At 39.7% G+C, this 22719-nt stretch overlaps 1 protein-coding gene across 1 annotated transcript; it reads left to right on the top strand.

Moving 5' to 3' along the window:
• The first annotated feature begins 228 nt into the window (after window positions 1-228).
• On the top strand, window positions 229-8162 carry OIP5 (Opa interacting protein 5). Its single transcript, XM_057365594.1, has 5 exons — window positions 229-545; window positions 670-736; window positions 1732-1854; window positions 2373-2454; window positions 3732-8162. Exons 1-5 carry the CDS (start codon window positions 239-241, stop codon window positions 3885-3887), a joined length of 735 nt encoding a protein of 244 aa, XP_057221577.1. The 5' UTR covers window positions 229-238; the 3' UTR covers window positions 3888-8162.
• The last annotated feature ends 14557 nt before the right edge of the window (window positions 8163-22719 follow it).

Raw genomic sequence — 22719 nt, 5'->3', positions numbered from 1 at the left:
AGGGGGGCGGGGCTCCAGAAGGGCCAATGGCGGCGCGGYCCGCCGCGCGTGCTTATTTTCAAGSGCGATGAGAAGTTCCCGGAAGAGAAAGACGCGCGCCGCGCGGCTCGCTGCCCAATAACCTCGGGCGGCGAGGATTGACGCGTCCGCTGACCAATGGSAACGCAGATGCGCGAACGGCGCTCCAATGGCGAGGCTCGGGGGGCGGGCGGCGCGCTCGAACGCTCGGCGGGAGGAGATGGCGGTGCGGCGACAGCTGCGGGAGCTGTTTCGGGACCCGCAGCCCGTCGGGGCCATCGTGGTGGAGCGGCCGTCCGCCCCCGCCGCTACCTCCTGGATTACGCTGTCGCCGCCGCCGTCCTCGTCTTCCTTGCCGCCGTCTTCCTTGCCGCCGTCCCCGGTGCCAGCGTCGCCGCCGTGGCAGCGGGGTCCGCTGCCGGCGGAGTGCGCCGTGTTCCACTGCCGCGGCTGCTGGGCCGTGCTGGGGGACTCGCTGCAGCTGTGCGGGCAAGAGCCGCCGGGGCTCAGCGTCCTCATCTGCTTCAGTCAGTGCCTCGTCTGGGGGGGTGTCGGGGACGCGCCGCTGCCCCGCGAGTGCTCAGGGCGGGCTGGGGCTGGCGCTGGTCCGGGGGCTCTCGGCTGCAGCGCGTCTCTCTCTTTTCTCCCCAGAAGTCACCAGCGATGTGACCTGGGATGATTCGCTGTTGGTCGGCCTCGAGGGAGCCCTCCTGGGATGGTGCGTATCGCACGTGGTTCCGGCTCTTGGCATCGGGGCTGCCGTCAGCGGCCACCGCGGTAAATGGGAGCCGGGAGYTCCTCCGGCTTGTGCGTGGAGGGTTCTCAGGTGCTTGGCAAACCCCCAAGTGACTTCTGTGCCTGTTTAACCACTTCAGATGGAGAAACCTTTTGTAGGGATGTAGTTTTCGCTTGATCAAAAGTTTGCTTTTTTTTGTTTTGACTGCTATAGGCGGAAAGGAACGTTTGAGCAGTGCAGTAAAAGACAGCTGAACTTTAGGTCCCTTTCTTCTTTTCCCTAAAAGGTCTCTTAGTTAAATTAAAACATCTCTGGGTTTTGTTTGGTTTGGTGGGGATTTTTGTTTTGCTTTGGTTTTGGGGTTTGGGGGCAGTGGGGAAGGGATGTTGATTTTGGTTGGTTGGATTTTCTTGATAGTGAAAACAAAAATTTGTGCTGTCCTATTCATGAAACSTACAGTTAGCAAGAGGTTTGGTAACTCGGTCTAATAGGAAGGATGTAAAATGTCATTGGGGGCTTACAGAACCGGTAGCGTGTTTCAATTATGTTTAAAGGCTGTTTTATGAGCTATAAGGACTGGGGACCTTTTCAGTAGAAGACTTTCCCTTTTTTAATTTTTTTTTCCTTGCACCTTCCTCTGCATGGGGCAAAAATCTGTTTTAYTAAAGAATTTTCACCTGGCACATGATACCTATGGCATCAGTTAGGTCATGTTTGAGTAGCATAGTCTAAACTACTCTGTGATAGTAAGATTTTAGTGCATTTTTTAATTGCAACTTCACTTAATAGTGAGATTGCTTCTTTTACAACATGCCAAAATTCTTATGCTCATTACACATTTTTTTTTGAGGAGGAGGTGTTTTTATGTCTTGGATTTTGCCCCAGTAGAACTGACAATTTGATGCCCTCTGGAAACGTGGAGCATCTATGGTTTCAAAAGCTTCTGCTTCAGAACACGTTTCCCTTTCTCCTTTCAGTGCATATTATTTATTATCCTGTCGGTCATGTGGCTTGGCCGTTGGCTTCATTCTTTATTCTTCTGCCAGTGACCTGGCGTACCTCCGAGGCTTGTTCTGTTTCTTCAAGGACAGCATTGTCTGGTGAGYACACTGTATTCTTATGGTCAGTGACTTCACAGGGAGTTGTAAGTTTTATACAACTAGCCTACAGCTAACAAAAGTGGTTTGACTTCTGTCTGAGCACATTGGTGTGGGATTTTAATATCCTTGATGTCTACATTTTTTGTGTTGACATGAATCCATTTGGTTTGCCTTACACTTCTTGAGTGTCCTCATGTAATATAAGAGTTTAAATTTAATTGTGTGCAATACTGACATCTCCTTCAGTTCCAGATTCATTTAGCTAATATAAGGTATCAAAGTGGTTCCATGACTGGTTGAGGACTTGACTAGTAAAGCTGTAAATTACTTATTACTGGTGATGAGATCTGATTTCAAAGTAAAACCATTATTATGAATATTTTTGTAATTGTTGATTACTTTTGGCAACAAGCTTGTATATGCTTTAAAATAATCTTAAATAATCTAAATAATGAATGCAACTATGGGTTTTTAAACTGTTTTACTTGTGGCTTTTCCTTTCCCCTTTTGCTTTCCAGTTACCTATTAAAAACCCAAAAGATTACAGAAGCTTCTAAGGTGAATTTTCCTGCTGTGACCTTAATGGAACAAATGCAGAAAGTAAGATTTCAACTTTAATAGAAAATACTTCTAAAATGCTGAAAATTTGGGACATTAGTTCAAAAACATTGATACAAATTTGGGGTTTTTAATTGCCTAAGATTGAGATTCTCTTATGACAGTAACTGATTGAATGCATCAGATGTGCAACATATTTTCTGAGACCCCTGATATGCAGAACATACCAAGTTTAGCTAAATTTTGGCAAAGGTTTGTTATCCTTTTATCTCTATACCTTACAAAGAAAAGAAATCCAAGAATTGTTTGTACAGACTTGGCCTAAGTTTTACTATTTGTGTTGAAGAATTTTTTAAATAGTATTTTTTTATTTGAAAAGCATTTTAAAAGAATTGTACTTTTATGTCTGTGTAAGCTCAAAAACACCATAGCAGTATTTGTAGTTTCAGAGACAACACTAGGATCTCCCTCCTGTTTTGGTCTTCAAACTGAATGTTCTTATCTATAATCTGATTAGTTATGTTAACTAATTGCCTGTCCCTTAGTTCAAATAAAGTTACTGTGTGTAGGAGACAGCCAGCATAACCAGCATTTATGTGCTTACTTACTCCTTTTTTGGGGGGAGGGGGGGAGTTTTCTTTGGGTTTAGATTTTAGTTTCTCTTTCAATGGGCCTTTGACACTTCTTAAGTTTTGTCCTCTTCCAAGTCATCTTCCAATGTCCATAAGATTAGAGTATTTTACAAGTCAAGTGAGGCTAAGGATGCAAAAATCTTACCCAGGCAAAACTTCTAAAGTTGAGAYGTAATTCAGTAAAAATACATGACTGAATTAAAATTATGAGARTATTTCATACGTGACTGTAGAGAGTTTGCTTGTTGATTAGAACAYGCTCAAGCATCTGGCCTTTGCTTTTTGAGACATAACGTCCATATGTATTCCTAAGCTAATAATGAAAGTTTGTCCAGATATTGTCAAAGTCTCTGGCTGTGTGAAAACTTGCAATGAGTTATCTAGAAAGGATCAGATTCATCAAAGTAAAACTCCATCCCCTTAGTTATGTCCATTGTGTCCCTGGAAGAGCTGATACTGACACATTCATCCATCTCCAGTTTGTAGTGCAGCCCTCTGACTTGGGTGCTGGTTTTCTTTTTTGTTCTAAACATGCAATATAGAGAGATCAAGCCCTGTATATCTTTCCWTCTTGAAAGTGAGCTTCTCCTTAGCCACTGAAAGTCAAATGCAGGTCATTCAAAGATGTAGTGTTCGAGCATTTTTTTTTTCTAATTTTAATACTCTTATTTCTCGTTTTTTTCCTAGGTGAAAGAAAAGCTTCTGGAGTTCCACACTCGCATAGAATTGGTGGTGAAGAAGCTGAAGAAACTGGAACAAAATAATTATGCAACAGAGTGGCAAGACTCTGCATCAGATCCAGATGACCTACTGCCAGGATATACAAGAGTTAATGCCAACTAATAGCCATTTTCAAGAACTGCTGGAGTTGTTTCTGCATCTCTGCTGAGTTTGGTCACTATGATGAAATAATGCATCAGAACGGGTTTGAGTGTTGATTTGTCACTTTATATATGGARAGAACTGATGATCAAGTGCATCCCTTCAAGAGAACACCTAAAAATCTGACATACTGAAAGTTGTGCTTGGAAGACTGAACAGCTCACCCCTGCAGCACATCACTCTGAGGCTGGTTTTTRTAATTGCTTCAGGGGGAAAACCACCCTTTGAAATACTAAAGTCAGGTTTCTGGAGCTATGGAAAACATACTGATGAGATGATGAGATTCAAGAGCTGCTATTACAAATTAAACATTCTTACAGACTTAAGTTTTGTCCTACCTTTTAATACCAATAGTGTTAATGGCAGCCTTGGTTTTACAGGCAGCTAGTTTTCAGTTAAGTGGCTCATTAGCTATATCTCATATGTGAGCCACTGCTAAATGGACTCCTGAATAGTTTTTAGATTTGCTTGTGTGTGTTGCCTGCAAAAGCAGCAGACTAGCATGTCACAGATGCTGCACAGTTTTCTCACTCCATGAACCTGGATGGCAGCATGCAGGCAGAACACAAGGTTTTGGATTTCAGTTGAAGGGCAACCCCCCTGCCTGCTAAGTCTGCAGGAAGTGCAGCCCCATGGCTGCACAGGACTTAGAGAAATTATGCAAGCTGAGGTTGTGAGCAACGGCCTTGAACAGATTTGAGCATTTCTTTCTGGGATTTGAACTGTGAAACCAAGGAACAGTCTTCTGCACAATCATGARAACACTGCTGTGCTGAAGTTAGGATTTGCCTGCTGCCTTCAATTGACCAGTTAAGATGTTTAATAAAAAATATCTAAGGGGTACTCATTTCTCATTGGCAATTCTGTTGCAAATTGCTTCTGCTTATTTCCAGACATTTAAAAAGTAATTTTACAGAGAAGAAAGAGCACTACTTACCCTTTGTTACTAGAAGAGAATATCCCTAATTCTTGTTGGAAGATTTAAGAGTCCTTTTCCTCTCCCTTTTGCTGCCGAAAGGGCTAATGTTTTTTCCTAAAGGGCTAATAACTTTTTGGAAAGTATAGTAGTTATCTGCAGTAGACTAGAGAGGATTCTGTTTACTTGATCACCTTAATTCCAGTGATGCAAATTGTCTTCTACTTCCATACATATGACCAGCAGGTTGCACACCTCATTGCTGCTGCTGCCAGTTCTCCCTATGTTTTGTCTTATTTATAAAATAACTTGTAATGGTCTTGGGGCAGAGGGGACAAAACTCACTGTAGGGCACMCCACAGGTTTTAGGTGGGCAGCTGGTACTTAGGCTACTAGTAATGTTCACTCTTTTGCTTTTTTGTGGGGGTTCTACATGATTCATTGTGAGAAGGAAAACCATAGAACATCAACAGTTACTCTGCAGGGAGAGGTGGGACTCTCACAAAWTCTAATACCAGTTTTGTAGTACTTCCTAAGTGACAGTGCTTGTGTTGTTGCATCAGTCTAAGAAACGTGATTGATAATGGGACTACTTGCTTTTGCCCTTTCATGCCAGTTTCTGCACTGAGACGGTTTCTTKCTATAGACTTCATGTCTTTACTATGAATAATACTGCTAAATTGTTTTGCTTCATTAGTGTTGACCCCTAAGAGAAAAAAAAAAAACCTGTCAGTTACATTTTTGTATTAAAGTGTTAAAGAAGGAACTTCTTAAATAAAAGCTGAAATTCAGAAATTCGTATTATATAAATCATTGCCAATATCATGTGAGTCTTAGGTCTACATCTTTTTCCTTTGATGTTTGCAGAAAGAAAMACATTTTATCTTGCTTGGGTCCTGGTTTGTTATGAAGCATTAAAATAATGATTCCTCAAGTTATATTACTTAGCATGAATTTAAACAAATAGTGAGTATGTGCTGGAGAATAGCTGATACATTTTTAAACTACATATCGGTAATCTTTGAAACTGGGAGGACCTCTGCAAACCAGAGAAAAAGTTCTTCAGAAATGAAGTTACAGAAACAATAAATATTGTATTTCTGAGRAGTGTTACTTTCAGACAATCAATACAAGCATCAGAGGGTTTCTGCTACCCTCTGAAACAACCCTTGAAGCTCTTAATTAAGTTATGCATCTTAGAATGAGTGAAATAACCATTTTTGTTTAGTTGCTGTCCAAGTCAGAGGCTCTTGAGCCTGAAGTCTCCTGGGACAGCTGGCCCCAAAGCAGATCTCAGCATATATGAATTCAGCCCAAGTTAAGTTTTGACAAAGCTACAGCAAGTACACCTCAGAAGTGGAGTGTATAGTAAGTTGGTGAATTTGTCTTCTGAACAGATGACACATCCAGTTTTAGTGCATTCTCAGCCTGTGCTGCTTTATTGCTAAAAAAATTTGTATACAGGTGCAGAGTTTCCAGGTTCATTTTTAAACAGTTCCTCTTTACAGTGTGAAAAGAATAAAATCTTATCTTGAAATACCTCAAAGATGCATAGATATAAAAGCAAGCTGCCTTTTGGAAATACATCAGAATTTGCAGGGAGACATTCTTTCACTGTTACCATGTAAAATATGTGCAATGGGAGTACATAGWTTATAGTCACAGCAATAATTTCCTCCGCTAATCCATGCAAGAATTCTATCAGAAGTTCAGTATATGTACTTTATTAAGTATTATTAAGTAGYAAGGTAATTTTTAGGAATTTATACCTAATGCTTCTCCTTTGCTGTTATAATTTTCAAAAGGAAGATAACTTTACTGAGATCCTGAAGTATTCCCCAGATTATACTGAAGGGAAATATAAAGGATACAATGGCTTAGTCATTTAAAAAAAAAAAAAAAAAAAAAAAAAAAAAAAAACCAAAACAGACTTTAAAACCATGCATAGTATTCTAAAGAATTAAGAATGACCTTGGTTAACCGCTGGGCTAAACTTGTCTTACAAATTTTCTTGTTGCTTGAAGAAGTTGGCTCAAAGACTTTCATTCACTCTTACTTGTGATACCATAGAATRGTTATTTTATTTTGTAATATTCCTATCTTCATTTGGCAATTCTTATATATCTAAAAAAAGCATTCATGGGAAAAAACRTAACTCCCACTCTAAACCCAAATCACCGTGCTTTATAATGGTTGGCTATGAAGTATAAACAGGAGTTAACTTGACATACAATTTCTTCCTCCAAGACACTTCTTTCTRTTTAAGAGAGAGGACTGAGCCTCTGTACATGGAGAAGTGTTYTGCACAAGATAAGCCCACTTAAAAATTAAGCTAAGCTACAAGTATGGAATWCTGCAGTAACAAGCTAGTATTCTATATGTTTAATTACAAGTTTAAACTTGGAAAAGTATTAGTGATKTAGGCTATGCCACACATTCTCTTATTTCCAAACTGCCAACAGAAATTAACTGCATTAACCACTAAGAGACTTGAATTACAGAGAACACACTAAGAGTTTACAGAAAGATGGCACCCAAATTCCCTTTTATTTAATAAGTGAAATAAAGAAAAAAAGACAATTGCAACCTCTGTTGCAGAAGATAAAGACCTTCAGTGATCAAATCTCATTTTCTGTTTTAAAAATATCTTTAAAGAACTTAAAAAATATACAAATTACCAGTATTTTCAGGTTCATTCCTGCGGATGCCATTATTGCTGGCTGGTACCAGTATGCTTCAGTACAGCTGCCTTTGTGGCTAGAGTTACCTGAAAATACTGTCTATTAAAAAGCTATTCAACACCTGAAAAATATGTACTGTGCTTATTAATTTCAGTCTTCCCTTAAATAATTTCTCTCACCACACTCAAGCTCATTACCTACTGTCTCGCAAATACTACACTCAATTTGAGTCTGTGGTTTCTGTTACTTGTTTGTTGGCTTGGGTTTTGGGGTGGTTTTCCTGTGTTGTTTTGTGGGTTTGTTTTTTTTTCTTCCCACCCAGTTGATCCCCCTGCACCGCGTAAGAAACTCTGCACCCTTTTCCTTGCTACAGCTGCAGCAGGTGAGAAACCCCATCTCGCCTTTAAACATGCTTAGTTCATGCCCTGTTTTTTACATGCTCAGGACAATGATGTGAACCAGACAAGAGGTTATAAAGGCGAGTTCTGCTGATCCTGGTTTCTGATTTACAGTTTTGGTGCCATGCTTCTGTCCCTATCTATACGTTCTGCCCCCTTCTCTACAGAGGCAGCACATTCTCTATAAAAATCCAAAATCTGAGAATCAAAGCAGGAAGTTCAAGCTATTGGTATATTAATTCCTATTGCTTCATTATGTATAAATGCATATCTCAATTTACTGGTAATAACTACATTACACTAGACATTTTGAATCATGCATAATTAGAATACTAGCTCTAAGATCTGGTTTGTGGGCCTGTGCCGCTTTCCTTCAGTTTCTCCATGCAGTTCTTCATGCCTGAGGCATTACAAACTACCTGCCTTTTATYTGACCTGCAAACACGCTCATTTGGAGGGAAAGCAGAGAGAAGCAGACAAGATTTACATAGGACACACTGAACAGTAAGTTACCTTCTATCTTTAACTTTAGATGGGGTGAAGTGTTGGGAATCTGTCTATATTTTAAYCCAGTACAAAGGCTCAGAAACAGAAACACGCTCTACTGACATCATGAACACTGACACTTTCTCGAAAACGCAGGAGGAAATGTAGAGACTGAAAGGGAACAGACATCAGAACCCATGGCTAGTGGTCTGCATTGTTAAACAAGACACCCTGGTTCAACTGTTGGCTTTTGTGAGCCCAAGTGCTACAGGGGCAAAATGCTGGATCATTCAGTAAAAGAAATCCAGTGGAATCTAACCTGAACTGCCATTCTGCAGCTCTGTACCTGCAAGTAGTCCAGCAAGCAGGATTACTAGTTTTAGAGGAAGACCAGCCAGTTTCCAAATGATGCAAGAAGGACTAATTTCCAAGATTCGTTACACACCAAAAATTGTTTTATCTTCAATACTTTTTCCTTTTCTGCCCAGAAACCCAGACTGCCAGCTCTTGACAATGTAATCCCTGTCTAAAGTGYCAGTGTCCTCAAGCTCAGTACCGTTTCTTCTCACTCACTATCAACAAGTATTTGCAAGACTTTCTTTTTTCTCCTAGATATGACAATAACCCTCAGTTTCAGAAGGCACAATTCTTGAAGGTGCAATTCCCAGCACATGTCTGGCCAGACCTTCTGCAGAAGCACTACTGGACATACAAACAGCATRTATTTGTATCATCTGGGTTTAGTACTGCTAAAGAGACATGTCCATACTGGTCATTACACCCTTGACATCAAACACCGAAGTGTGGTAGCATCTGAAACTTCCACTCAGGTTTAGAATCTGATAAATCAAGGAGTTTGAAGCAAAAGTCATAGTACAAGAGCTGAAAGGCAAAKGGATTCCTTTTGTTGTTGTGAATAGTAATTTCTAGTCTAGTAGCTTACAGAATTCAGATCATTATAAAAGCCTGAACTGGGAAGTATATCCAGATAGCTTGCCTGGCTGGCCACATCAGTCTTTACTTCCTCCTCTGCTTTTCTGCTTTACCCTTGAAGAATTTTGTTCAGCCGCAAAGTTCATACTTCTGAAGCATGAACATGACTCTATTTTCATGATTATTTCATTATTATGTGAATTAACTTGCTGACCACAGACCAGGRTATATTTATAATTTATCTAATGTAATCAGAGTGCAATCAAATTAAGGTCCCCAATGGCCAGCTTCCAATTTTATCAAAAATAGTTGGAATTTAAGCTGATCACAACCTTTCAGATCAATTAGCTTTTCATATGCATATTACATATTAGCCAACACTTGATTTAGACATTCTCCTGCTTACGTTGTTGCTTTGTATTGTAAAAATGCTCAAAGCCCTCACAGTTCCATTATCAATTTATGAAGAGYCAAAGTGCTTCACCCTCATAACTGCTTTAAAAACACAAGAAGTCTCTATTAAGCTGTAAGTTACAGTCTAAATTACTTCAGCTTTCCAGAAGAAATCCAGTTAGATTGACCTAAACCTCTGATGAAATAATTCAGAATACATTACTATCTGTTGGGCCATACATACTGTATAGACTAGATGCCTACACTGAAAAGTGCCAACTAGGAACATTTTACAATTCCYGTGGCTCTTTTATACAATCCTTTGATAGTAAATTATTTGTTTGGTGCAGATCTACAGGTGTAGATCAATAACGCTTTGTATTACCAGAGGCTTCAAAGTAACTTCCTCTGCAAAACTTCAGGCACCAACTGAAATGATTTGAAATTATRATTTGAAACAGTGTTTAGCAAAGTTGAAATTATTTTCTGCGGTAACATTTTTAGAATTCTACAGTTGTGCTTGGTGTGCACAAATGTTTTGAGTGTCAAGTGCTCTTTTTATTTATTTAAAGACTATCTCAGATTGGTCATTATAAACAAARAAAACAGAAAGTACCTTCCACAAGAAGTTTCTAACTTTAGAATCAGGTTCTCTTCACAATCCAGTATTTAGAAAGGTTTAGTTTCTCAGAGAAACAGAGCAAGGGCTAGGCTACAAAGGAAAGCAAAATATTACAGGAAAACTTCAGCTATCCTTTCAAAAAGAACTGTCTGCCCTTCCCCCAGCACTTACTGACAGTGCTTCAGACATGTGGCAAAGCTAATTTTTCTTTTTATATATATATATATCTCAAGTTCATTAACTTAGTATTCAAGTGCCAAATTCCCTCCAATGAGAGGAACAGTAGAAGAATTCACTCTTCTTCTCAGGAAGACTCTTCACACAACTCCCTGCAGCACAGAGCGCCACAAACTTATTTGGTTATTACCCACTTACCCTACTGTACAGTCTTGCTAATGCAAGTTATTCACTATCACATGCAAAACAGTTATTGCTACTAAAGTTCTATTTTCTTATTAAATCATCTTATGGCTTTGTTTGCATCAGGGATTCTTCCCCCTACATACTGTGCTATTTTGCATTCCAGTTTCAGAGGTATTTTTCAATTGATTCTCCCAAGYGCTAAACTACTTTATTCAATGGTACAGCTACGTCCATTTAGAATCGAACCTGACTCTTAGCACAGGTCCTCCAGAGCTCTGCCGTAAATGGCCCACCCATCCCATTTTCTCAGAAATTTATTAGATGCAGAGGGTTGTTTGGTTGGTTTCGTTGGGGTTTTTTTTTTCCCTGTTACATACATTAACTCTGCCTGGATTACTGTCATTGCACAGAAGTACATGCTTCTTGATTAATTACTTTAAAGATATATCATACCAAAATTACAAACCAAGCTACCYGTTCCCTCCCTCCCCCTAATGGCCATTTACAGGCAGGTCTCAGGAAAAAAAGATGCAGTATCCTCTCTAAGCTGAAAGAGAATTTTGTTCTTGTAAGAGAGAAATGGGTGAAGAGCAGCACTGGCACCAAACAAAAGACTTATTCCTAGGAAATCAGAGGATGCCATCCACAGAGCAATGCACATCTCAAGAATCATACCAGTCTCCTATTTGACCAGTCCAAGCTGCCCATTGAGTTCTATCTAAATCATTTTCACTTCCCCGGTCTAAACTTTCCTTCTGAAAAAAGCAGAGGGAGAGACAGATATCATTAAAATTGAGCTTAGAGCTGGAAAGCAAAACTAGAAGTTACCTAAAATACAAGATATTGAATTCTCAATAATACAGGGGTGGGGAATCTCTGATCCACTGGCTAGAGACAGCCTGCTGCACAGATACATACAGTCTGCAACATTGTTTTTCAACAGCCTCTCTGACCTTATTACATTCTCTCCTATTAAGATGTATGTAAATGCAGGATCCACCAAAATTATTGTAAGATTCAATAGGACTTCAGCCAAAAAAGGTTCCCCATTCCTGCAATAATGGATAAAAGCCTTCTACGCCTAATTAGCACATCACATTTTGCAACTATTAACTTCTCACACAATAAGGATAATGTTTTACTAGCTGTAATAATAAYACAGTCAGATCTGAAAAAAAAAGATTACTTAACAGACTCTATAAATGATCTGAAGGTAACAGAGATGTGCACAGAATGCACACAAACTCCTTATCATATTTATACTTTTCTATCACAGGATGGGTAATAAATTGAACTCAATAAAATAGAAAATATAAAAACCSAACAAAGATTAAAAAGAAAAGAAAGCCACTGATACACACTAGAATTATGGATGCTTGCATACTCTAGCTTACTATTGCAGTTGGACAGACAGACAAATATCAAAAAGTCAACTATGATTCTATGAAGCCCATTAAGTGAATGAGTTTCATTTCTAAGGATAGCATTGCCTTGTCAAAGGGAGGATACTGCATTTTTAGACCATGTTTGTGACATTTCTATTGTATCCTTTCTAGTGTTAATTACATTATCATCACTGTTTACCAATAAATTTGTCACTCTGAAATTGTAAAAATACTACTAGGCTCATGCACTGATCCTAATGTGGCACTACAGTTTGCTACAAAGCACTAATGCTTATGGAACTATACACATCTCAAAATGGAAGACATTGGTGATTTTGTTGTTTTCAAACAACTTGTAACATCATTTTGTCCACAAGTATTAAAATATATATATGTATATATATATATATATGATCTATTGCACATGCCCCTTGATTTTGTAATCGTTCACATGGGAAGATTTTCAACCAACATAAAGAAAAAGCAGAGCAAGAAAACAAAGTCAGATGAAGCAGCATTTCCTAACACAGCAGTTTTTTAACGGTGCTGGCCAGGAAGGTACAGCAATGGGGGTCTTCTGGGCATGCACTACTGGGGTATTTTACTTCTGTGAAAGCCACAGATACTTAACCTGATAAAATCCTGATATTCTAAAATTAAACTTGAAAACTAATGCTGTGACATTGTCATGAATAGGAGTCAAAAAAAATCAGTAATTCTACATTTCTTTTATAATGCAGGGTTACAAAATATTGAGCATTATTCCTATAGGAAAAGATATTAAAGAGCTTAAATTATCTGCTCTCTAGTCAGACAAATTTTTGTACATGTCCACAGAAAACAAAAATACCTTCCTGTCCCCSAAGTATTTTGTCATCAAGCTATGCAAGAAACAACTGCTAGCTCTACTACCAGAAGGGTAAGTATGGGCAGAAGGAAGAAAAGAAAATTCCCAGATTTAGAATCAGACATTTCTTATACCACATACTTCCCAACTACAAGTAATCCTATGATATTGACAGTATTTTCCATCACTTAAGAGATGGATCCTGCTTCTACAGACATCTCCATTAAATCCTATTGGCTTCAATGTAAGGAGGCCTTAAAAGGAAGTGTGCTTTTCTAGTTGCCTCCAATGCCAGACAGTTCAGATTATATTCAGCAAAGAAATCCTAAGCTCTTAAAAGAAGTCAGGCCAAGCTGCAAGTTGCCTTATCAAGATCAATATTAACTCTTATCACACAGCTCCCYAAAATGTTACAGTTTTAGAGCACCTCTCTGCTCATTACAGTTGGCATTAYTTTCATACACAGCATCCTGCCCACCACTCTTAAGCATATGGGTCTGCCCTTTGTTTCAGGGAAACAAAAATGGGTAAAGCTGTCATTAAATCTTATTGTTACAAAACAAGTCTAAACACAGACATTATTTTGAGATTAGGATCAACATCAACACTTGTCCTCACTCTGCTATGGAACTTGGTCCCATAAAATGTCACCATATTTTAAATATTATTAATATTTTAGATATTAGTATGCTGCTCTGGCAATCTATCACTAAGATTTAAGAAGTATTTCAATTTTTGCTTTTTCAGCCATTTTCAGGCTGTCTGGCTCTCTCCAGCAGTTTTCTAAAAGGAAAAAGAGAAAACAACAAATCCGAAACACCTCCCCAACAATTTTAGTATCTCCCACATTTTAAGCTAGCAAGTCACATTTTCTAAATCACAAGCTTGGAATAAGGTGCACTATGAAAAGTTTCATATTTGAGGTTGAGTATAATATATATCCTAGTTACGGTAGTTTTTTGCCAAAAACCTTGTTACAGATAATCAATCCCATAGCAGGGAGCATGTAGACAATATATGCTCCCATCTCAAAATGACAGAAAACATMCTATATAATCACAAATTATGTAGATGAAGAATCTTGTGTAAACATAAGAACAACCAGATTGTGCCTTTGTTTGGGAAGGAGTAAGAAGAGCCAGAAAAAGGACGGYACTAATTATTTCTGCTCTCAACTCACCCCTCTTATGTGGCTAACATTCCAYTCTCTCGGGCCTATTTCTACCTAGATGATGSAAATATACAGGTCTTCTCAGTTCTCAGTCATGAAAGAATCAAAAARCTGACTCCATCAACAGTAGGAAAAGCTGAAATTGTGTGTGTTGAGAAAGCCAGGTGGATAAACTGCAACTTTACAACTCTGGTCTCTTCCATCCCATGAGAAGTTAACTTCTGCAATAAAGAAAGATGTTCTGCCCATCTCTTCTACTGTAGAATGTTTTTTTTTTTCCTTTTGATGCTAAGGATTCATAAAAAGCCAGAGGAAGGGAAGGATTTAATGCAAACCTAGTCATTATCTTGTTACCCCATAGACCTTCAGAGCTTCCTTTTTCTTTGCCAAAAATGAAATGGTGCAGAGTAATTTCTTCTTCAGATGAAAGTTCTTCATATCCTGCACTTACATAGGTTCACACATGCAAATATAGACTTTGATCACAGACTGGGATATACAGTATAGACAAGGTGATTCTGCATTTGTTCTTTTGCATTAGCTGCTTTATGTGAGTTGACACCTATCTACAAAGTCAAGCATGGGGTCTGTACTAGAAAATACCTATATGAGATGTCCCCAGTTGTTTGGTAAGTTTCTTCCTCATGTCAGCAGAAAAAGTTCTGGTTTTCCTGCTGCAACTTTTCATACATGTAAGTCAGTCTGACATAGCAATGCACGCAGCTAGAAATTCCAATTTGACACAGCAAACTACTTAACCTTCCTGAAATTAAGGAAATATCAGTGAAAAACACTAGCTTCCACTTGCATCTCATTACAAAGCATTTCTCATTTTAAAACAGAATGTAGAAAGCTGAATGAAGAGCTGGCACAGAAGACATTTTTCAGGGAAACAAATGCTGATTTCAGTTACTCTGAGTTTTATCAAAACAGTGGGGGAACTCATCTGGTGAATCAAATGTTTGATGAGACAATTCAAACAGGAAGTGGACAGATCTTTGTTCATTCAGCTCCATGGAAATGAAGGACAGGTTTTGCTTGCTAGAAGAGAAACATTCACATCACTTTGAGCAAGTAACAGGACCACCTTCTTGAATGTCAGGAGAGAATCTGGAATCTCAAATTGAAAAGAACAGGAAAGATAGTTTAGGAATCAGAATAAAATACATTCAACATTAAAATGCCCAAGAGTTCACTACTTTAGAAGCCTGACTGTAATCGATAAAATTATCTAGTTTCACCAACTGCAATAATCCCTTGGTTTGCAAGATTTTATATGTAACTTTAGATGTCCATAAGCTAGCTAAGGAAATACTTCAGAAATGCTGAACTATACTTACTTAGAGGCAATGCATCTAAAAATACACCACTGTTAATGAGCTGTGGGGCTTCAACTGTGTCTCCAACACAGAGCATGGCAATGACAAGGCATGACCGGAGTGTGCATGGCAGAGASATTATATTCTGCTCTAGCAGGTCACAGTTCAAAAAGAMATCATAAAATATCACCTAACTAATYATGAAACTGTCAGTGCTGTAGAAGAAAAGAACACTTAGGACAGTTTTAGGAGCACATTGGGTTCTCAGTTTTACTCATTTCTCCCCACTTATCCACAGCATAGACAAATTACAGAAACTTGTCACTGATCTCCTGACTTTCCATCAGTGACACTCACCAGGTACTACCTAGTCACAGCAGCTGTTAAGACATGATTTTTTTGTGTTAAGTTGGAAGGTTGGAAGGTGCACTACAGCACAGCTAGTGCCAGGAAGGTTTATTACCATTCTTTTGCACTAAAACAAGAAATGTGAAATAGAGAAACAAAAGGGAAAAAAAAATYTTTCTCATATACAAGAACATGAGTATAACTATCCTCTTCCTCTCTTTTCCTGGTCTGTGTTTATCTTATTTACCTTAGCCATTTGGTTGATCAAGTTCAGACATAGTCTTCCAGTGACAATTTTCAGCTTCTATGTTAGAAGCAGTGAGTAGACCACGAAAATGGGAWTATAGTACATGCTACTACCAATAGCTCTCTTGAGTCACTCAAATATTTCAGTTGATCATTGGGTTGACCATCCATGCTCAGACTGTTGGGAAAGTCTTATTYTTATGGAGATGTGGAAAAACAGAGCTGGAGAGCTGCAATAAAACATTCCAAATGTTTGTGACAGAATTGAGAATATAGCCCTTTGTTACACACCTTAACTACCAGAATATCTTTATTTCATTCATGGAAAAAAATAAATCAAAACTACAAAAGTTTATTGTAATCCTTAGAAATTTTGAATGCACTTTTTTTTCTATTTGATCATTTACGTTTTGTTATCATTATTCCAATCCTATCATTTAACAAATAACACTTTAAAAATAACTATTCCAAGTTAACACAATGATGCAGTTAGTGACTGTTAACAGAGCACATAATATCACASAACAGGAAATTTATAACTTTCAAAGCATTTATTCTTGTTAGAAAATATAATAGTCAAATCAATGTTTCTTTAAGGTGAAGCCTAAGCTGAAAGCTGACACTGTGGCATCATTCCAGTTCTCTGAAAGCATGCTACAAAAAATTAGTATGTCAATGACAGATTTCTTTGGTCAGGGAAAAAGGAACTAAATCAACCGACAAACTTGACAAGTTTACTACTTTATATTTAGTACCTAAATAACATTACAATTGTACTCACTATTATTTTTGATCATTCCACATCCTCTTCAGTGAGCCTAGAGAGAAAAAGATGAACAAACAAAATTAAATTTGMATCTAGAAAGCTAGATCATACAAGATTATCTGCACAAGATACAAAAGAATAGCTGTACCTTTCATGAACCAGTTACCATTTTTAGACTTTCAGCATAAAACACGCTGATGTTGCTTTTCAAATTACCAGATGCACCTGTATCCTTTAGTTTAATCAAGAGAATTTGGCRCAAGTATGGAAGACCCAGGACACACAAACTTGAACTAAAAGCAGGCACAAATTTCAGTTTCACAGGAACTGAGATGGACACATTTTCAGTCTCCAGTATGGCAAGAAACTTTTTCACCTTAGTAAGAAACTACTGTAGCGAGGATGCCCAGCTGACAACCTAACTGGAGGAATAATGGATTGCTATAAGTAGAACTATCTCATCACACAGAACTTGCATTACTCAAAATTCCCAGYATTCTCAGCAAAGTATTACCAGCTTCCACAATACTGCACAACATAGCATTTCTACAAGCACCATGCACCTGGACCTTCAATCCCCAGTCATGAGACAATCCCTATTTCAGGGCTGAAATAGGAAAGTAGGGTAACTTCCTACTGAAAGTTTCCCTCAAGAACCAGCCAAGCACTTTGTGAGTTTGAAAGACTGAGGAACAAACAGAAAATGTTTCACAAAAGAATTTATTTGAAAGGAACAGTTACCAGGAGCTCTCCCAAACTGCCTTGTCATAACAGAAACCAATCCAATAATTGAAAAGCTGGTTCTTTTTTCACYTATTCTAAAACTATGAATTAACTACACTAAACACTAAAGTCTTATCAAAAAAAGAAAGCAGCTGGTGACACTTAAAGCAACTGAAGCAAAGGAATGGCTCATCCAACACTGAAATTCAGTTAGCTTTAACCTATTTTTTTTAATTTTAATAAGTTCACTGACTTTGAATGTTCCAGTTCTTAAGTACTCTGCTTAATACACTTTCTAGACTGACTTTCATCAATTATATGAGCACAGAGTTCAAAGTAGTACAACAGAACTTGCAAATGCAACTGGATATACATMAAGGTTATTGAAAATTAGCAGACACAGAGGCTGATGGTGACACTATCAACKCTTAAGATAAAAGCTAGCGGACATTACAAAGAAAAAGAATACTACTGTTCTTGTTTYATACTTTGCTGAATATACAATCAATTCATCTGGACCAAGAAATAACTGTGAAAGCTCAACATTGCCTACATGACTCCTTCTACATTAAAAAATCAGAAAATATTGGTTTTATTAAGTCTTGGCCTATTGCCCATTCTTTTTTTTTTTTTTTTTTTTTTTTTTAACTAAAGATCAGTTTCCACGGACTTTAAATCTCACATTCAGATATGGGGCCTAGATCCAAAAAATTTGCTAACTTCAGGAATTCCAAAGCCAGAAAGAGATTAGGAAATACCTCAGCAATAAATTTACCAGCAAAACTGCAATATTTGTCTTCTCATACATATAAACATACTCTATTACTAATTCACCAGTGGGGCAAAAAAAATCCACAAAAAAGTCCATTCTGACATAATCAGCACACTGAAATTGCAAACTATACTAAAATAATACTGTACCACTATACAACCAACTTTCACTCCAGCCCCTGTGCTGTTTTAAGGTACAAAAAAACCTGAGGTCCATCAGATCAGGCTTTCCAAAATACTATCCTTGCCTCTTATACAGACAAAAATGCTCCAGGAGATGAGTAGAATTAAAAAGATTCTTCTCTCCTCTAGAGCCTGAGAAKTATGAGGAAGTGAGGAAGAAAAGCTCTAGAAACAGATTTATATAAAAAGACCAAAACACCAAAAATTATAAGTACAATGAAGGCCTATGGAAATATGGAAAGCAAAATTAGCCCTACACAAGTCCACTAAGGTTTTTCCTATTGCTTAAAAACTTGCAAATTTAACCTGGAAAGTGAACAATGACAAAAGCTTAAATTATAAACACAAAATACAATAGAAAATAGCACAGAGTTCTGCAAAAAATTTAACTGTCTTCATGTTCCTTTTGCTTTCTAGGCAACTTTGAAACTGCATCTAAATCCAAGCTACACATCAAGGGCAAGAACTTGTAGGAGAAAGTGTAAGACTGGTAAGACTGGAGAAAGAAGGGGAGTGCCCTGAGTGTGGGGGCACCAAAGGGAACACTGAGCAGACACTGGGCTCTAAGGGGCTTATGTCAGCAGGAGGCAGGTTAGCAGGTCACATCCCCCTGCCACCTCAGATCTGGAGACAAAGAACCCTGATTATCCACAGAGTCAGGACAATGTAGAGACACAGGCCAAAGTGATCTGCAAAGGGTATACAAAGGCACATCTAATGCCTAGAATGGTTGYCAGCCTAGGAAGAGGCCAGGAAGACAGTAAGGAACTGTCAGATGATGTCTGTTATCAACACAGACTGCCAGACTGTTGGATCCAGAGCACCCCACTATGGTACATGGCAGCTGTAGAGACATCTCAGGCACCACACACATTATGCCTGAATTTTTTGTTTTATTCTGTATTTTTAAACAAAACCCCTTTCCTCTTTTACTAGGTTTTCAATGCTCATCTGCTATCTTGTTGTTACTATGTTCTAACAGTACCTTCCTACTGCAGTGAGGAAACAGGGAATACTGTTTAAAGATGAGCTTTCAACTCTGTGATACAGGAACATTATAGGAATGTGCTCTAGGAACACTGTTCAGGCAAAGGAACAACGCTTCTTCCACATCCTATTTTAGAAAAATCCTCTTTTTTTTTTTTTTTCATCCTCTGAAGACTGTGCAGGCCTTGTATCTTGCACTCACACAACCTCTGGCATGTCAGGACTGCTTTCAAACACTACTCCTTTTCAAGAATGAACGTGGGAGGTGTTCAAGTGATACTCCAGACTCTTCACAAACTCAGTCAGGATTTTTTAGCCTTGGCTGGCCCAYGACTTTTGACACCCCTGAATTAGAGGTCACCCTCATGAGACGCATAGCCTATTCATGCCAGTTTTCACACTACAGACTCACAGCACTGTGGGCAAGACTGTAAAGCAATGCGTATTGATTTGACATATACCAGGGCAACAGGAAATTCTGATTTTATTATTTGAAGATACTATTCTCACAGCTCTTAKGCACTGAAAACCATTAGAAATAAACAGTAATCCAAATTAATTTCTTACTGCTAAAGTAGTGTACAACTTCACATGAAAGCAAGCTGATTGCTTATTATTCTTTTAATGACAATATAAAACAGAATCATCTTTTTACGTAGTATGCCAGAGACAAATACCCTGGCAGATTTTAAAAATTAGTACACAGACATATATAAGTAGGAATAATCATCAGTACAGCATACTGTACCTTAATGTTATGTTGCTCCTAAGCTGCTAATACTGTTACTACATGAGTAATGTAGCACACAAAAACCAGTCAAATGTTCATTAGAAATTTTTCTTATAAGGACCTAACTGCTCTCAGAATTAATTGTGACAGACATGCTTATATGTCTTTTGAGTTATTTAATCAGTTACATACAACTATCTCATTATTGGGTCATGTGTGCTAACACACCTTATCTCCTCAAGATCTAAAGCTGTACTTCTCATTTAACCATTTCAAATTTTTTCTTTTACCTGATATGCAGACTGAAAATGCAGTCACAATTCTATSACAAACTCGTGATTTAAAAAACTGCTTTTAATTATGGAACACAAAGAACCTCATGCTAGTGACACTAATTCTTTTGCTTTCACCAAGAAATGTTGATCTCCCACCCCCTGCTTTTTTCTTTTCCTTCAAATTTAAACTAAATAGCATTCTCCAGTACAAAATACCCCAGACAATCCTGAAGAATTCAGGACATACCTGACCTGCATGGTAGTAACCTAAACACGATAGTGGGTTTAGCAATGGTTTCACATTTCATGGTGCATTAAATTCTTTTTACCTTATTATCAACAATCACATGAATTTATAAGGCTAAACCAAATTCCACTATAATCTCTCCACTTTCCATAGAACTTGTTTTGCAGGGTAGATTATTTGTACCTTCTGGTTTTGTCAAACAATTTGGAAGCCATCCTCTTTTTGCACTCCTGTGTAAGCATTACAGACATCATAAAAGCATATCACCATTCAAATTAGCAGAATTATTTGGGCAGACAGATCGCATGAATAATGCTAACAGCGGCGTRGCTGTATTCAGCGATATGTGTGCAGCCAAAGATGCGAAATCTCATTTCAGACGACACATTTAGGTTTCCCGTCCCCACGCCGCTGCCAGCCGCAGCTATTCCCAGTCGCCTGCGGGGTATCGCTGTGCAGGGAACAGGCTCTCCCGCTCGGCCATCTGCCGCAGCCCGGCGCCGGAGCTGCAGGACGCCCTCATCCCCAGCTCCGAAGTTCCTCGGACTTTGCAGGGGGACGGGCGGGTCGGAGCCACCCGGCTCCGGCGCCGGCCCGCCCCCACACAGACACCGTCCCGCTCCTGGCCCGGGGCCGACGCGGCGAGGGCAGCCAGGCGATCCCACCGCTCCGGCCCGGCGCCGCGGGAACGAGCCCGGGCCCGGGCCCAGCCCAATCACGGGGCGGGAYGGGGAAGGTGCGCGGGCGCCCGCTCCCAGCCCAGTCACGGATCCGGCACCAGGCTCCGGGCTGCACGCGGCCGCTGCTCCCGCTGCACTCACCTGAGCGCGGCCAAGGCCGCGGGGCCGAGGCCGGCCCGGCCCCTCCGCCTCCTCCGCCCCTCACTCCGCCATCTTCCCCTCCTTCCCGCGGCCGCCCGGCGAGGGCCCGCTGCGCCCGGGCCCACCCACTCGGCCGCGAGCCTATTGGGGGACGTGCCTATGCATCAGCCGCCCCCTCTGGGCGGCCATTGGCCAGCAGAGCCGTCMATCAACAAGGGCGACCTCCCGCCTCTAAGGCTTCCTTGTCTGATTGGCCCCGGGGAGGACACAGGAAGGGGATTGGCTCGAGCGGCACGAGCGGGACTGGCCCGCGGCGAGTCCTCTGGTGACCTCCAGGGGAATTTAAAGGGGCCGCTCCGGGAGGACGGCAAGATGGGGGCGCTGAAATACCGGCCCCGGAGCACCCCGTCCGGGAGGAAAGGGGCCGGGGGACGCGGGSTCTCTGTGCAGCGGCCCTTCAGCCCCTGCTGAGCTCGCTGAGCATCGTGGTTGCCCCGAAAGGCGGCCTTCAGTCATTCTGCCTTCAGTCATTCTGCCGAGTTTGTGTCATCCGCAAAAAATAATTTATTTTTATTTTTTTTTAGCAGCGGTAATTTTGCACTTTATGCTGACGGGTGGATGAATATTGAACAGTGTGAAGAGGAGTACGAACCCATTCAGAAAACGTTGGAGAAACACCCCCATCTCACCGTGATTCATCACAATTACTACAAGCCGTTTCTCTCGAAATCTTAACACGTGTTAAACATTTAACACAAGCTTTTCTACCGTGTCACGTTTTAGAGCATACTGAAATGAAACACTTCTGCCTGCTTAAATATTATACCTGCATTCTATTTACAACCAAAGCTGTAGTTTCAAAGAAACAAAAGCAGACTTGTATGTTCCATTGTCAAGTTACAGAAACTAACATGATTTTTATTCCTGCTCTTCATGAGTCAAATCCTGTATCTGGATTTTCTTTCACTCAAGCTAAGGGGCCTAAAGGTATTTAAGAAAACTCATTTGCCACGTTTCAGCGTTGATTAGATATCAAACCTATTTCTTCTTTTTACAGTCTTCAGAATACTCTGGTGATCGGTTCCAACCACATACTTCTGCAGTCAAACCTCCACAGTCTGAACATAAGCTCATGGCTGCTGCAGACTTGAAATTAGACTTTCAGAAGACTACAGAATGGTT

This window comes from Malurus melanocephalus, unplaced genomic scaffold (genome assembly GCF_030028575.1).
Source record: "Malurus melanocephalus ecotype Western Australia unplaced genomic scaffold, MMel_1.1 scaffold_2, whole genome shotgun sequence".
Lineage (NCBI taxonomy): Eukaryota > Metazoa > Chordata > Aves > Passeriformes > Maluridae > Malurus > Malurus melanocephalus.
Note: the sequence above shows the minus strand (reverse complement) of the source record. Positions and strands in the feature narration are given on the sequence as shown.

Excerpts from the sequence above, each read along its gene's own strand:
- OIP5 (XM_057365594.1), top strand. The coding sequence starts at position 239 with ATGGCGGTGCGGCGACAGCTGCGGGAGCTGTTTCGGGACCCGCAGCCC. Across the intron at positions 737-1,731 it reads GAGGGAGCCCTCCTGGGATG|TGCATATTATTTATTATCCT; the intron begins GTGCGTATCGCA and ends TTCTCCTTTCAG. Across the intron at positions 2,455-3,731 it reads TAATGGAACAAATGCAGAAA|GTGAAAGAAAAGCTTCTGGA; the intron begins GTAAGATTTCAA and ends TTTTTTTCCTAG.